Source organism: Argentina silus (genome assembly GCF_951799395.1).
Source record: "Argentina silus genome assembly, chromosome: 8".
Taxonomy (NCBI): domain Eukaryota; kingdom Metazoa; phylum Chordata; class Actinopteri; order Argentiniformes; family Argentinidae; genus Argentina; species Argentina silus.
Genome location: NC_139662.1, coordinates 17,366,543 through 17,384,250, shown reverse-complemented (window position 1 = coordinate 17,384,250; position 17,708 = coordinate 17,366,543). Strand labels below are relative to the sequence as shown.

The following is a 17,708-nucleotide window of genomic DNA, read 5'->3' as shown; positions in this document are numbered from 1 at the left end:
ACACATACACACATCATAGAAGACGAGATCATGCTATGGCTGTGGCCTGAAGTAAATCAAATGTTGTCATGCACTGCAAAATGCACACTTTCATCAACATAGAAAGACATTTCCTTTCTACTGTGCCACCCAGTAAACATTGTCCAATCAATCACATCACTTAATGTTTCACCTCCATAATTATTATTATGAACACATAATATTATATTATTATTATTATTATTATATTATTATTATTATTATTATTATTATTATTATTATTATTATTATTATGTAAGAGGTTACATAATCAAAACAATTAGCTTCTTCCTCCTTACTGGTATAATACTTATGATATTATAAGTAGCATAGCAAGTTGTTTAGATTATGATAAAAAATAAAATAAAACACCTGAAACAATGGAATCAGCTTCAGGACTGGTCTCCTCACTTGATATTTCACTACCAGAACCAGCCTGAGCCGGTCTATATACAGTAAATCCATTTTAAAGTTATGTTGAAGCTCTATAAATGCCAGTGTCAGGGGGGTTAGGATTAGGCCAAGATAGGCATTCTAAATTAAGCGCATGATCGTCATGCTTGAGGACGGCAGTCTGCAAAACATTAATAGGTTTTCTTTTTTTAATACAAATATCTCTGGCATATGACTCAAGACTTGATTTATACAGTCAAATTGCATTTTAGAGTAAGTCATAAATAAATAAGAATTTGCAACTATGTTTAAAACATGTCCCCCAGACAAAAAAAAAATGAACAAAAGGAGCATGCATGCATTCTTATGAACAAAAATCGTGAAAATTGTGCTGTATTTACAAATGGGCACTGTACACAAACAAGATTCAAACACAAGCTCTGGGAGACCAAAGGAAACAATATTGTAACTCATATGGGTATTTTGTATTGAAATCTACAGAAAACAAATAGGCTAACTGTAGGAAATAAATACATTTTAATCAGTAATCCATTGTGCCAAGCTACCTTAATCCAACTGCACTTGAAACTGGAGAGCTCAAACAAGCAAACACAAAGCTAAATGAGTGTATAACGTAGCATTACTTCCCTTTGATGTCAGGCTGAAAAATAATGCGAAATAATCCTGATTCAAATGTTTGGGTTAGGAATTAGTTTTTTCATTCAGGGCATTTGGGGAATTATAGCTTGAAGATAGCTTGCTTTGCAGAGAGGATGTGGCCTATGGGCCTGTGTCAGACTCAGACTGTTGACATGTGGAGAACTGTAGTCCACAGGTATGTATGTGTGCTGGGATCAAGGCCTATAGCACTGCTCTCTCTGATCCATGCATTCTGAGCGCAAGAGGGTTCAATTGTGCTCATGTTCAAAGGCAAGATGACTAAGACACTTGTGATGAAGAACCCCAGTGACATTTGGTTTGGTGCTTTTCTCTAGCAGGGTAGCTCTGATGAATGGACAACAGAAACACTCAGAGTTCCTGAAAGGTCGAGAGCTCGCACCTGGCAGAATCAAAAAGAACATCCATCGCAATCAAAGAGTAATTGGATCGATTGCTGCATGTAATTCCTGAATTTATGAGGGATCACTCAGGTTCGGATCACGTGTTACTGTTTAAATAGGCCAGTTATGACGGCATTCGGTTATGAGAAAACAAAAGGGCAGAGGCGGTGAGCAAACACACCCCACCCCCTCCTTACCCAGGCAGCTACATGAGTGTCACTCTGCAGTGAATGTCAGTGGTTACACTGGTGAGGACAGGGGTTAAAGGCACCATCTTGAACGAAAGACCTAATGATGTTCAGTTTCAGCACAGCTACATATGGAGGCATTCATTCCAAGGGGAATAACCAAAAGTAATTTGTCTAATCACTCCATCTTCAGAGGCTTAAGAAAAAACATTCAAGATGCAAAAGACACAGAGGGCCTGATTCACTAAGAATCAAGAGAATGGTGCAAATTGTACAGTTTTTCCCAAAGGAAATTAAATCAGTGCAAATAGGTGCAAATAGGTGAAATCAGTGCAAATAGGTGCAGAGAGAGAAGAGAGAGAGAAAGACACATTGAACTAAAACACAAATTAAGACAGTTTCATGTTCAGTTCAGTTGAGGGTGTTGAAAGAACAGGTGCAAATTGCGGATTAGTGAATTAAGCCCACAGTGTCAAGGGCTGCTCCACACAAGGAAAGTGACACAAGATCTGACCATTGTTGTGGTCTCTCCTTAGCTAATATCAAGGGGTTGAGCGCTGTGTAAAGAATATGCAGCACCATCAAGGTTCTACAGAAGCTTTCTATATCCATTCTACTGTGAATATTCAGTTCACCTAATCAGCTTCATTTGTGTGTCTGGCCAAGGCCTAGTATCATTACAGCACTGTAATTGTCTGTTGATTGTAGGTCTCAATTAGAACATTTTTGGTAGAGTTTGCAGAAAAAAGGCCTTGGCAGATACAGGGTTTGCACCAGAGGGAGGTGAGAAAGGCATGCCTTATACAATCTAGTTCACCCCCCCCTGCACTCCACGCCGCCATCAATAGACATTTTATCAGCACGCCCTCGACAACCCCTCCACTGAGTACACATAATTTTCTTCCCGACACAGCCATTGAAAGGTGCTTTGGTGAAGGTGACTCCTCTAGCTCTGATAGAAGAAAAAAAAGCAGGTATGATGGCAGCCAGTATCTGCCAGGCAGGATTTAAACTGAATCAGTGCCTCTTCTTCTCTCTGTGATGTATTGCTCCAGGACAGGTCTCATGGTTTAAGCCTATGTTAACAATTCTAGAGGTGTACAATAACTAATGCTCTCTATTCGAGGTGTCTTACAATTGATGCTCCATGTACAGTGTATGACGATCAATTGTATCTCCCACTTTCTCCCACACTGTTCTAAAAATGGCCCCTAGTCAAATCACAAGGGAAAGATATGCATGGTAGTGCTACAATATAGGCAATTTCATTTCTACTGTGGGTGGTTCAGTTGAGTTGCTCTGTATACATTTCTAAACAAGGGTTAGAAATTACATTGCCATTTTGAAGAAGATGGAGCTACAGTATATCCTCGAAACATTAAACCGAAATCAATTTCTCCCAATCTGGAAATAATTAAGGCCTTGTCTACACTTGACACCTAAATCAGACTTTTGTCATCCGAATAAGACGACCACATACAACTGTACAGGTCTAGATGCGCAGGAGTCGCACTGTGTTCGCCTTGTCGCCTGATAGTATTCGGATCCGGCTGACCTCTGGTCAGTTTTGTATTCCGATTTCTATTCCAGTCTATACACAATCCAGCCACCGAAGTGAGTCTAGACCGAAGACAAAAGATGACTGTGCCTTTGTCATTAGGGCTAGGGCTAGGGCTAGGGTTAGGGCTAGGGCTAGGGTTAGGGCTAGGGTTAGGGTTCCGGAGGATATCAGGCTAACAAGATCGGTATTTTCTTTTAAATCTGCACATTTGTAAAGCACTTTGTAACACTGTTTTTAAAAGGTGCTATATAAATAAAGTTTATTATTGTTATCTCACCCCTTTTCACACACACAGGCACAACTCATCTACAATATTTAGAATGCCTTGCGTTTGTTTACCATAACCAACAAATATGAAGGCAGAGGTCAAAGCAGGTAAATTACATGATACTTTTCTGACACTTGATAACTGTATTAATATTAATATTCCACAATGCTCCACTGGAAGAGTTCATTTCAAGTCCACATAATTGGCCGTCTAGATATAAGTGCACTGACAGGTTCATATTATAGTTAGCACTTTTCTATCTCAGCAGCTGCTCCAAAACTGGCATGTGAAATAAGTGTTCTATTTACCTGGTGGCCTTACACTTACAGCAGGGCAATTCCACGGTAACAAGAATGACCTTGGGACTAAATGTTTCACTTGTGAAGAAAAACTCTTGATAGCAAAGTTTAACAAACTATACAAATCTAGGTACAACTACTACTTCTCACAATTCCAACTGATCTTTTTAAAAAAAAAAACATTTACTTTCAGAACTGTGCAGCTTCAAAGTTCAGTAATGGAAATACTCTAAAATCTCCCTAGGTTTAATAAAAAAAACTCTGTTAAATATCTGCTCCAAATTAAGATTCAAATATGTTTGCAGAAAAAGTGGGGTGTTAACTATTATATGATAGCTTAAGTACCACGACGGCACTAGTGAGCTTTATATCAGGTTATTCACCTCGGTTAAACAACCACCATCAGGCATTAATGAGCATGATGGATATGCTTAAAGTATGTTGTAGTGTTTACAAACATAACTTCAGTCAATAGCTTGTGGTGCCTCCATTAGCAGTGATAACTTGGAGTAAACGTCTCGTATAGCCACTAAAGAGTCTCTGACATCTGTTTTGAGGGATTTTGCCCACTCCTCCTTACAGAACTCGGCCAATTGAGTAAGGTTTGAGGGGTGTCTGGCATGAACTGCCCGCTTCAGGTCCTGCCACAGCATCTTGATTGGATTTAGGTCTGAATTTTGACTTGGCCAATCCAAAACACAAATCGTCTTTCTCCTGAGCCATTCTTTGGTAAATTGGCTTGAATGCTTTGGGTCGTTGTCTTGTTGGAAGACCCATTTTCAGCCCAGCTTTAGGTCCTTGACTGATGGCTTGACGTTCTGTTCAAGAATCACCTGGTATACCTCAGAAGTCATGGTTCCCTTTATGATGTGGAGTCATCCAGGTCCAGAGGAGGAAAAGCAGCCCCAGATCTTGACATTCCCACCACCATGCTTCTTTTGGTGGTAGGCAGTGTTGGGTTTTCACCAAACATAGTGGTTTTGATTGTGACCAAAAAGATTTTGGACTCATCTGTCCAGTTTGGTTATTTTTTGACAGCAGAAGCTTCTTCCTAACAACCCTCCCATGAATGTCATTTCTATTCAGTGTTCTTCTTATTGTTGAAGCATGCAGTTACCTGAGATGCAGCAAGGGAGGTCTGCAAATCACTAGATGTTATGTTTGGGTTGGCTTTTACCTGATTTATTGTTTTACTTGTGGCTCTTGGGGATATTTTGGAAGGGCATCCACTTCTAGGCCGAGTTGCTGTCATGTTAAATGCTCTCCATTTGTAAATGATTTGCCTCACAAATCTGATGGAGCTCAAATCTTGTTGAGATGATTTTATAGCCTTCCCCAGGCTCCTGTGCTCTCACTACCCTCTTCCTGATGTCCTCTGAGATCTCCTTTCCTCTCGGCATGGTGTGTTTTGCATTCACCTGTATGGGTAACACAAAACTGACCAGGTTGTTTATCTCTATTTATCAAAGTCCCACCCAAACTCTCTCCTTTGATTGGTTCATTTGGTACCCAATTATTTACCCACCTGATTCGACTTCCCTACTTGATTTAACCAATGCAACTTGGGGTTTACTTATTTTTGCACCTGCACTAATTTCTTTATAATTTAGTTTTTCTACTACACGCATGATTTCCTCTAAACCAACATATGAAATTGGTTTATATAAACCTGTTATGTCAGATAAAAAGACTGGTTCTGATTAAATAAAGATTTCATGGTAAAAACTAAAAAAATCTATAATTGCACAAGGGGTTCACATACTGTACTTTCAAGCAGCACTGTAGGTGTCATATAATTGCTGTAGTCTTTGACAGTTGTTGATATGTGACATTCATGAGGCTACACATTCATTCAGCTCCTGTGTGTGTATGCTTGAGCTCCGCTTACAACAAGCTCAAACAGTTTCCCATTAATAAACAAAAGCATGACAATTTATCTAGCCACTAGAGAGGTACAATTCAAATGAATCCCCTCCTCCCCGAGAACAGTAAAGTTCTTAATTTAACAAATTTCATTAGTTCATAGAAGACATGCAAACATTGATTTTACTGTAGCCTTTAATGTCACGTATTTGAATGAACTGTCGTCGAGATATCACACTAGGGAAAAATGAACACGTTCTTTATTGTCTGCAACTGTTGTGGGAAAGATCTTAAGAATCTGTCTAGGGACACCACACACATTTATGATGAAGACAAATGATGATCCCTTGATGTCCGTTTTGTAAAACATACATGTAATCATTCTCAATGGAAGTTACGTGTGCTCCATATTGGTGTGATTTGTGTGATTTACAGCCATAGTTCGGCGCCCCAGGAGCAATTAGGAGTTAAGTGCCTTGCTCAAGGGCACAACGGCAGTGGTAGGCACCTTATGATGCAATATTTGATCATTCTATTAACGATTTCATAACAGAATGATCAGTCTTAATTACTTATTAATTTGTAAACTAAATCAATGTCAGTACAGTATTTGGTAGGTCTACCTATACTTCTTACTTTTGTAAATGTTGATACATTATTAGTTGATCGGGGTCTGTACTTTAATGAGGTTTGGTGTGTTTCTTAGCACCTTTAAAGACTTTTTCTGGTAGATCCTTTCATAGATGCTTTTCCACATGTTTGACCAAAAGTCAAAGCCTTTCCTTATCCCTATTTTTATGATGGAAGATGGTTAAGAAATGTATTTCTGACTTCATTTTCCATATATATCCCAATATATACTCTTAGCTTTCATTTGACACTCAATTTCATATGCTCTGATGAATTTAACATTTTGTTCCTCATGGGTCCTTCACACAAACTCCCCTGCAGTGTTAACAAGGTTATAATCTAGGTGTGCTGGCAAATTGCATTTTCTCAGATATGTCATATTCCAAAAAATATTAGATATAATGTATTCAACAACTTTTCTGGGAGAATAGTGATTTACGTAACAGGATCATCTTCCAGTTGGTTGAAAGAGAATGGGAATACTGGTGAATACTATGACCTCTGTCATTCTATGCCTGTGTGTATTCTGACATAAGGCTGTTATTTTTAGCAAAATTGTATGAAAAGGCAGCTTTCAAAATGTTCATGGTAAGACACAGCATTGTCATTGCTTTCCAGAGCCTTGAGGAGGTGTGTGTGTGTGTGTGTGTGTGTGTGTGTGTGTGTGTGTGTGTGTGTGTGTGTGTGTGTGTGTGTGTGTGTGTGTGTATGTGCGTGTGAGTTTGGGGGGGGGGCTCTGTATTAAAAAGCATTGAGAGTCTTCTTGAGTGTAAAGCTGTAGCCATGTCGGCAGTGGCTCACACAATACCTATCCATTAATTCTACCTCTCCTCTCCCTGAAACTGCCAGTGCCAAACGCAGCCATTCCGCATGGGGATAAGACACTTAAAATAGAAGAGTGTGGGGAAACAGGAGGAAGGAGAACAGGAAAGGGGAGGTGGAGGGATGGTTTGCATATGCATTACCTTGCGAGCGAGAGACAGAGAGCTCTTGAACAGTGAGCAGTGGTGTGGCAGTCCTGCCCCTCTGGGGGGGGGGGGGGGGGGGGGGGAGAAAGTGTGTGATCACATCCAGGCCATGGAAGAAGGACGCATCCCTGTCATCTGACTCACAGGGGGCAGTGCAGGCAGAAATGGAGATTGGACCCCACTGGCAGCCCAGGGACATTTGACTGCTTCATCAAATTACAACAATGGCCCCATGAGTGTAGTTAAGAGGAGAGACACAGGGTTCTATTCATAGCTCCAAAACAGGGAGAACGACCAGGATGCTGCTATTGTTTTGATGCAGGAGCAGAATGAGGTAGTACTGACACCATGTCGGTGCATAACCCCAAAACACCCTGTGTCAGTGCACCGCTAAAGTGAGTCCGTACAGGGAAGCACAATAGTCTTGTTTGAAAATGACTGCTGCCATCATTAAAGGTTCCATCAACGGAGACCAATGAACTTGCTTTCAATGACATCACGTATTATTGTATTGAGACAATTGACTTGAGCTTCATTTGAATGTTGTTCATATAGGCGGAATGTACAGCGTGTCACCATTGGGAGAACATTGCATTCAATCCCCCGAGGACTAAATTGGCCTCGAAAAAACACACAAGTGCCATCTGACTGCAATTACCCCATAGTGAATAACATCTGAGGCATAAATAAACCACAACTTGCAACAGTAAGTGGTTGTATCTTTAATCCATCAATCAGCCTGTTTTAATGTATTGCACTCTATTTGCTTCAGACACGGACCCGGAAATGAGTTTGACCCCTAGGAGATAAGAAAGAGAACAGGTCATGTGGTTTCTCTTTTACCTCTATTGAGCAGTATGGAAGAACAAGGGCATGAGAACAGTCCTTGTCCGCCCTTCCCAGTCCTCTGAATATGAGCATACAGCTTTAAGACAGTCTGACCCAGAATAATCACTGTTTTCAAGAAGAGGTCAGCGGAGATGCACTTTAAAGCCGAGATATGTAGTCTTAAGCAGCCGAGCTCCAAATGACTGAATTAAATGATTGCTCACTAAAAAGAAAAGAAAAACATAGGAAAATACACACGAGATTTCAAGAAGCCACATTTCTGTCCCCGCGACGTCTTCGCACATTGCCAACATCAACCCCTCTCCGCAATGTACTGAAGTGAACGAGCTACATTAAAGGAGCTGTCTCCCTCACTGATCTCCCCCCCGCCGCCCCCCCCGCCCCCCCCCCCCCCACCACAACATCAGAACTTTGAAGCAGTGAGTGATGGTTCCACTGGAGAAGCATTCAAAGGAATGGCTCGGGCCTACTATGATCCTTAGCCTTCAGAGAATAAAACACTGCCTTGTACATTTTACAGGGGGTTTTTTCTCCCTCTATTTTGATTGACTGGCGGGTTTGCTGGTTCAAGAAATCCTACTATGTCTGGGTGTGTGGGAGGAACATCTAACCCTAACCCTAAGGTCTGTACTAAGGTGTGCCACTCAAGTCAACAGCACTTCCACAGTATTATTTCCAAAAAGCGACATTACCAGACTTACTTTATAACACAGGTGTCATTACAAAAAAACTGAGCTAAGATCGTATTCTGTAACAATGAAAGAGAAAAATATTTCTCTTTCAATCTTGATATTGACAAATAAGATGTTGAGAAATACGAATGAACAAATAGTTCAAATAGCTTATCGGCTCATCGACCCGCTGCAATGGAGGCACAGCTATCAACTATATCACAGAGTCTAGACTGCTCCTTGAATATGGTTGAGCTGGAATCATTACGCTCAAAGTGTTGATGAAGATTTACAGCAACATTCTTCACATAAAGGCCTTGTTATCATTCACACTGTAAATGCTTAGTCGGATTCCTGGTGACGACCAGAATCTAGCATCAGCCCATTGAAGTGGAAATTGAAAACGGTTGAGGTTAGCGTTAAGTAAGGGTTAGAGTTGAGGGTACGGTTGTCCCAAGTATCCCACTTAGCAAACTAGGATTATCCCAAGGAACCCACTTAGCACCCCGACCCGTACACCCGCCTCTGTGAATAGTAGTAGGGCAAGATGAACACCTAGCCCACAAGAGAGAATGGTATGTATTACTCTAAATTAAGCTTGATGGAATGATGCTAATGGTACAGTCTAATGCAAGTGTCACTCAAGAGCTAATGCCTGAATTGATGTTCATCTCCAGTGAAGAAACCAGTTCATCTCCGGTGAAGAAACCCATACAATTGAGCTAATCATGCGTGATGTCTGAAAAACACCAACTATCATTTGCCAGAGATATATAGCCAGTTACAATGCTGGATTTCACAGAAAATGTGTTATTTAAATGAAAAATATGGCAGCACTGCTTTCCAGTCCAATAAACTCAGTGAATTGCTAACGATAAGGTAAATTGAATGTGTCAGTGTGTATACAAAATACTGTGAGGAATTCTGAGAAACCCTGATGAATGCTGCTGCATTGGATATTTATGAATGATGAGGATACACGGCTGGTTCCATTATTACATTTAAAATTCACCAGCTTATCTCTCTACAGCCCTGCAGTTCTTGAGACACTGGGAACAACAAAATCTGTTATATAACTTGACTAGGCCATATTTTGACAGTAAAAAAAAAAAAAAAGATAAGTATATATTTTTTCTCAAGCCCATTATTCTTTAATACAGTCGACTTATCAAGAAAAAAGGTTGCATTATATCACACTTTAACACATTCATAGGCAATGAGGAAATGTGGAGCCTGTAGCCTTGGAATCCAGAATAGTACTAGATACAAGATATAAAGTACCTCATTCCTTATTAGCATAATATCAAATATGACAATTGCCACCAAGTCGTCTGCCTGATTATCAAAGCCTGGAAAACATTAGTCTTCTTTTAATACATCAATGCGTTGCTTATCTACAATAATCCCTGAAGTAAATGTCACATTGTGGCAGTGCTTCAAATTGCATCATTAGCAAAGTTGTCTGTAGTTCTTTAAATCCATTTTGTTTGATTTTGTATCCAAAGTCATTCATAATATGCTCTTCAGATTCATTTCATTGTAGACATAAAGTGCCTAGCCTTCACCCCTGAAAGAGAGTATCAGTGTCATGGAGGGGGATATGCCTCCGGGGGAAAGGTGATGGGACAGAGGCAGTCTAGAAAAAGGAGTCCCATCACTGTTCTGTGGCTTGCATTAGATAAGAGTGGGTCATAGTTGTGTTTATTAGCCCTTGGTAGATCAATTGTTAATTAATTGTTAACATGCTTTTGGAAGTGTTGGTACAATTGAATTATTCTATCATTTCTATAATTGATTCTGTTCAGGTGCAAAATCATTTTGCATCAACAGAGTCCAGCTACAGTGGATTGAGCATACTGGTTTGTCATTGTATAACCTCCTACACTATAATCATGCACATTAGCTGGAAGGGCTGGTTTTGCTTGCTCAAGGAATCCCATTTTGTGAATATTTGCTTTTTGTGGACTATTGGTAATTCTGTTTAAACCTCAAGTTCTATAAAAGGAACATCTAAGAACCCATTGAGGCTCCATTTGAGCCTGTTGAATTTGCAAGTGGGCCTTTGTTGGAACTGAAGAGGACTGTGTGCTCAAGCTCTTAGAGTAAGCGATAGGGCAAACAGAGCCCAGCATGTCCTCACACACACCCACACACACACACACATAGACACACACACACACACACACATATAGACACACACACACACACACACACACACACAGCTGCAGTAGCTAATGCCACCAGCCAAGAGAGGGAAACACACATCACACACCGTGAAAACACACATCGCCACTCTCCAGCAGTGTTTCTCTACGTTGTGTGTATGTTGGATTTCACTACAGCTGAGCATCAGGTAATTACCATCTAGAATAGGTGCTTGGTTAAAGGTACAATTTGTAACTTTGAGTTTTTGCCAAGGACTTTCATTCTACATATTTACATGTAAAATAGTTGCAAGTTGTACAGTATCTTGAAGGGCAGCAAGTTCACTGAAAGACACTTATTAGATATAACTGAAGAAATATTAGTAGATCTTGTTAATTGGGAGTCATTGGTTGTGATGAAAAGCTGTCTACACAGTGGATCCCAGGACCAAAGTTAAGAAAGTCTGCTCTGCAGGCTCATGATAAAAATCCGCTCATTCTAATATCCACCGCTCCTATCTCCCATATGTTTGTCCCGCCAATGTTGGACAATTAATGAACTTGCATAGTGAATAATGGTTACTTTTCCAGAGGTAGAAATTATTACGTTAAGAATGGACAGCCATGCAATGTTATCACAGTGATAGTATCTTGCTGTGACCTTTTCTCTTAAGAAAAAGGAGACCACAATATAAAGCACCTCCATTTATCTCTCAAATCGGATTGCAAGACATTTTCAAATCATAAATCAAATACTGTACTGTTATCTGAAACTATTTTTAGGCTGAGACACTGTTTCCACAATGTGGTTCCAGCTTCCAGAGCGTGCTTTCCAGTTTCCAGTGTGTGGTTGAGTGGCTTTGAAAAACAAACTCTAAGGTGTAAAGCAGCAGTCACTGAGGAGAGTACAGCCTTGTGGTTTCTAAGTAGAACTCAACTATTTGGTTGTAAATCAGTACAGCCAGCTCTATAGAATGTTCTGGAGCTTTATGGATTGCCTCAGTGCAGGCCTCTGGGTGGTTAATATTGTACAAAGTGTTTCAATAACTTGCTCAAGGTTCTCACATGAAAGCTTTAAATGTAAACCCTGCAACACATAGTCTTGCACACGCACGCACACATGCACGACACACACACAGCATGCCTGTGAGGCCAAGCAGCAGCTGCTATTATGGGTGGATGAGGCAAAATTGTGTCACAGCTGTGGGAACCTACGCCTGGAAAAACAAAACGAGAAGTGTGGAGGATCCAAAATGCAACAGCCAAGGGCATTTTAACATCCTATTAATTACTCCCTCTGCACATTGTCCTCCACTTCTGTGTACATGACCCACATGCTCAGGAAGATAAGCAGGATGCTAAGGAGCATGGGAGGAGGGTGGGACCCGGGCCTCCGGATTGGACTAACAGGACAAAGCTCCAATCAACTTAGCCCTTTCACACTCAAGGTTGTCTAGCTGACTCAATTACAGTGGAGCTAGATGAGGCAAAAAAAAAAAGATTCCTAGAAAATTGCTGTTGTTCATTTATGAGGTGTTTTTGTAAAGAAAGACGGGCAACTGAGACGTGATCTTCGTGCCTGGAGCAGGACATTTAGTGGAAGGGGCTGTGACAGATAAATCTGATCCTTTGTAGAAGCAGTATTGATCCAACACTACATGAAGCAAGTATGAGCTCCGCTGTTCCCTCTCTCAGGCTCAGATCTGTTCCGTGGGATGGATGTGCTTCAGTTAAATAATAGCACGTATCCTCTTCACATGTGCCCACACTGGTAGGGGCACTGCTCAGACAGTGGTCATTAAACCACTCACAATCAAGTTCTTCTCTGCAGTTACCATAGTTGGGTTTGAGAAGTGGGTGCTTCAATTTGGATTGCTTGGAAGAATAGGAATATTTGAAGTTGACACCCCAGAAGCATGCAACAAGTCTTTGGTTTAATAGATGGGTTGTTAAAGATTCATTTTGATTGAAACTCAGCATAGATTGCTTTATGTAAGCCCAATCACTTGGTACTGAAACAATGACTTGGTACTGAAAACAATGACCCACACTACTCAGCGAGTAAATGAAAAGCATAGCAGGTGCTGTCGTTAATTGGCTTTGGGATTTGGTCTTTCCTACCTAAAGGTCCACAGATATTGGATGGATTTTACCATAATCGTTAGTTAGTCACATAAAGAAGGGCTGCACTTGCTGATTTCGCCTTGATTTTTGTCCTCCTCATTTAAAAAAAAATGCAACTGATGAAAACACTGGGTTTATGTGCAAAGCTATCGTTTTTACACTTTTTTGTAAATTTTGGTGCTAGAATTGATGTATATGACTACTACCGAGGCCACATTTTCAACCAAGACCATGTTTTCAACAGTTGTTTGTTTGCTTCAGTTTTTCTTTCAGAAGTAATTGTCTGTGACAAAAAATATGTCCTGTTCTGTTGTGGTTCTATGCTTCTTAATACTGACACCTGGCTTATAGTCAGAGTTTGTCTTTTAAATATACAGGAGATTAAATAGGTAGACAGAAAAACTATAAAATGGTCAGAAAAAACAAAATTGTCTTGATTTTTGCACATCTGCATCTGTGGGGGTGTGACATAATAACCACAAAGCAGTATTTATTTTGGATTTATTAATTCCACCTTGTCATCGTGATGTACCCAAGCTGTTGGCATCACCTCGAATATCAAAATGCCAACAGACTAAACCAGCAAGCCAATCAAAGCATCCCATATCTCATCCCATCCAATCCCACCAGTCTGACTGTCACTAAAATGGTCCCTAAATTAAAATCCTGTGATACCATTCAAGGGCATTCACCATTCTGGGGTGTTTCCAATTGACTGCCATGTCAGATCAATTCAGATACATTTTGTATTTCCATTCTAATGTTGTGACTGGCCCATAGGACCTGGCTGTGCAGTAGGGTACGTAACCTGATACGTATTCTGCAGTCAGGTGTTAATAGCATGGTCAGAGCAGGCAATGCCAGTGTCTGTCTGCTGTAGCTGTGTATCACAGGGACCCCCTCTCCTTGCTCTCTGGGGCTTAGCAGACTGCTGAGTGCAGTGTGTTTATAAGCACACACACACACACATACATCTCCTGAGAACGGGAGCTTGGAGATGCAACACAGCCTACTTCACCGTAAATTAGGTTAATCACGCTCCAGAGAGGCCCAGTTAATAACACTCATAAAGGCTATTAAGATGGCACCAAAATTGCTGGTATCTGAATATCGAATGGACGCTTAGGCTGTAATTCTCTGTAGCAATATGACTGCTTTATAAAATCACACTTACATAGTGTATCACATATTTTACACATATGCTGGGTTGTTTTCTGAGTACATTTCATTGCGGGCATGGTTGTTGAAGTAACAATTTAAGATATTAAGATCTGAGTAAGATCCTCGACGTGACATGAGCCGTGATAGACCTGTATGTATCTAAGATTCCAATAGACTATTCTGCACACTCAAACACATAATTGCAAGGGAATGCTTAGGAAAAATATTTTAATCATGAGCTCTTATGGTTCCAGGTCCAATTAAGACGTCATTTTATGCAAGGCAGCTGTCGTTAACAACCAGCTTATGCAAATTCTCAAAACCTACGTTGCCCGCCATGTTAATGTTGGATCCATGTATAATTGGTTTTTTATGTATTGTGGGGGTTTTTTGGTATCAAAATCTTACTTTAAAAAAAAGAAAATCATACTTTAATCATCCAAGACGAGAAAGACCCACTGATCGACCCGAAAAAGACCCACTGACCAATCCCTACAGCCCTGCTAATTTTTCTCAGGGGCAGTTGCTCTGTCTGATAACATCTACCTTAGCAGCATGACAGCTCACCATGGGGAACTGAAACCGTGCGACGTCCATGAAAGACAGATCATGCCAAGGAGCATGGAATCCCCATTGGTTAAGACTATCCAGCCATAATAACACGATTATTCTATACAATTACAGAGAGATGTAGCACAAGGGATATCTTAAAATAGAACAAACCTGTTGAGGCCACTTTAAGAAATATCAATATCTCTGGGCACTCCCACACACTATGCATTAGGGTCCCTAGGGTAGCCTGGGAGCGAAAGGAACAATGTCTACTTTGAGCTTAATCTAATCTAAGACGAGCCTATATTCTATGAAGCTTAACATTAGTAACAGGTCTTGAGCATATAGTGTACACATACAATAGGTGGTATGTGCTTTCCTACCACATCCTTTCTATTTTATTAAGGAGTCATGTTTACCTTCTTATAGGAAACATAAGAAAACATAATAATTATACTCACATAATGAGTAATGATTTCATGCTCGGTTAATCAATACTGTGTGGAGTGCTCAAGCACGTTAAGCCTAGACTCTGTTTTAATGAGCTTGTACCATGATTGCACTGAAGGTTAGGTGTTACATAGTGTGTACCAAAACCCCTTTTAGATCAAAACCTATATCCCAGTTAAGCACTGGTTTGAAAGCATAGCAGAGCAATATTCTTCTTTGATCGTGATGGGTATACCTTTAAGATCAATAAACTGGTTTGAAACAGAAGATAAACTAGATTTCACAGTGTGAAACCAAAAGAAACTGAGAATATTACGCCGTCTTGCCCAAATACATCTAACTGCTGAGTTTGTTTCACAAATGTCCAAAATGCTTCATGTACATTATACAAACTACACAAAATAACAGTGGTGAGCAGATGTATCACTGTAGCTGCTGTGAGAGTTTGTGTGACCACCGCGCTCAGAGCAGATGTGTCGACCAAAATAATGTAGCTGGTCCACACTCAAAAAAGAGATTCGAGGTTAATTTTTAGCATTTATTTAATTCAGGGACAGATAGACATACGTTTCGGCCAAGCCTTCGTCAATGTCATGAGCTGTCGGTGCTATTCATATTCCATCACGGTAGCTGCTATTCATATTTCCCATTGCACTGTACTCCTCCAGAGGTTTAACTCAACAGAAGCTCCTAATACATCTGTACACTCTGTCCTTAATAAATACAGTAAGCGGTTCTTTCTCTGTAACACACGTACCACACACATACAGTACAGGGAGGTATCATTAAGTGTATGCCACTGCTTACACTGTATAACGATAATGAATAGCACTTTAAAACACATTAAGGAAATTAGGGTGTGGAACTCAAATCTCCATCTGCTTCTCTGGACTGGACTGGTTGGTCAGGTCAGGGAAATTACAGAGGGTTTTGGCATTTCATGTCTAGTTCAATTGCTGTATCCACACATATTACCATTCAACTTTGAAGTCAATTTTGTCCGTAATTATTGATCGACATTGTTTCAGTGGAAAATGTTTAGTGATCCCTGTCAGCATGAAATTCTACTCTTATTGCAGGTGTCAGATGGATCTCTCCTATTCAGAGCCATTTCATTCGTATGTCTTATAGTTAAGCATGCATAGTTAGAGAAAGATTGGTTAGTTACGGCACACAAGATCAGCTGTGTCGTCTGAAGATGAAGGTGGGGCACTCTGCCCCGGTGGATATCATTAGGCTTTTGTTAGCATTAGCGGTAAACAAGTGCTGTGTACTTGCATTAACTGTTCCGATTGTGGTCAGCCACCGGAACAAACTTCAAAGATTCTGATATGGTGACAAATGCTGCCATCTCAAACTTAAGCCATCTAATTAATGAGAGTCCTATGCAAATTGACCAGATAATATGAACATCTATATCAAAAACACAATGTCATCTGCAAGTAAATTCACCCATTTCAAAGGTTAAAGTAGGGTATTTTGTAACAGGTAGATTTTGTTTACATTTGCATACTGTGTGTGTGTGTGTGTGTGTGTGTGTGTGTGTGTGAGTGAGAGAGAGAAAGAGAGAGGGGGGGAGAAAGAGACAGAGAGCGAGAGAGAAAGACTGAGAGAGAGAGAATAAGAGCAGGAGAGAGATACAGAGACAGAGCTATATGCCTGGGCGCCAGTCGTGTTGTACGTCAACGTGTACGTTTGGCGACCCCCAGTGTGCAGTATGTGAAAGTTTGGTTCAGTTTCTTCAACAACAGAAAAAGCTGGAAAAATGAGTCTTCATGCGATTCATGATGCACTAAAAATGTACCCAAAAATTACGCGATGTACACAATGATAAACATTGTGACAGTGGGAGATTGGCTAATCAAAGTAATATTGCCAAGATAGCCTACCAAAACACCCAATACAGCCTTATTCCAACAGACGCTCATAACTCTCGCGTACAGTAGATAGCAAAGACAGCATTTGTCGAATTGGGCGTATGCAAATGTGAATCAACTGAATCAAATACTGAATCAAATAATGGCAAGATACATTCCACTTACCCTAACTTAAAGACAGCTAAATGCATAGGGTGGATAGAGTCTAAATAATTCTTACCTGCGTGCAATACACCGTTTTATCCACATTTTCTCGACAAAAATCCCGAGTCAGTCCTCCAGGTATCCTCCCATTTAGATGTGTTTCCACAAAAGTCGACAGTGGCTCATACACTCAAGTGACGAATCTTACTCCCAATGTCATTAACGCAAACATTCTAAGGCTATATCCTTCAACATAGCGAACATCAAATTACTCCAAATATGCTGCCAATCCTGCTATAACACCACCGAAGACGTGAAAATGCAAAAGAGGCTACTTGGCAGTGATCTTCCTTTAAATCAGGCGGGGTGGATGAGGACGCACGAGGACCGTGGACAGGTGGTCTACTGAATGGTTTCTAAAAGGTGTCCTCTGACCACTTGTGTCGGTCAAACTTTGTCTTTATATAAATCATCGAATTTACTCCTC

The 17,708-nt window shown here is 40.5% G+C and overlaps 1 protein-coding gene across 1 annotated transcript in view; it reads right to left on the bottom strand.

Moving 5' to 3' along the window:
* The window catches only part of ajap1 (adherens junctions associated protein 1), a gene marked incomplete at both ends in the record, with an annotated part of 33,692 nt that extends 16,366 nt beyond the window's left edge, over positions 1-17,326 (bottom strand). The window contains one exon of the mRNA XM_083674861.1: positions 17,298-17,326. Coding sequence (XP_083530987.1) covers positions 17,298-17,326 — 29 coding nt within the window. The remainder of the gene's footprint in view (positions 1-17,297) is intronic.
* Positions 17,327-17,708: the final 382 nt, after the last annotated feature.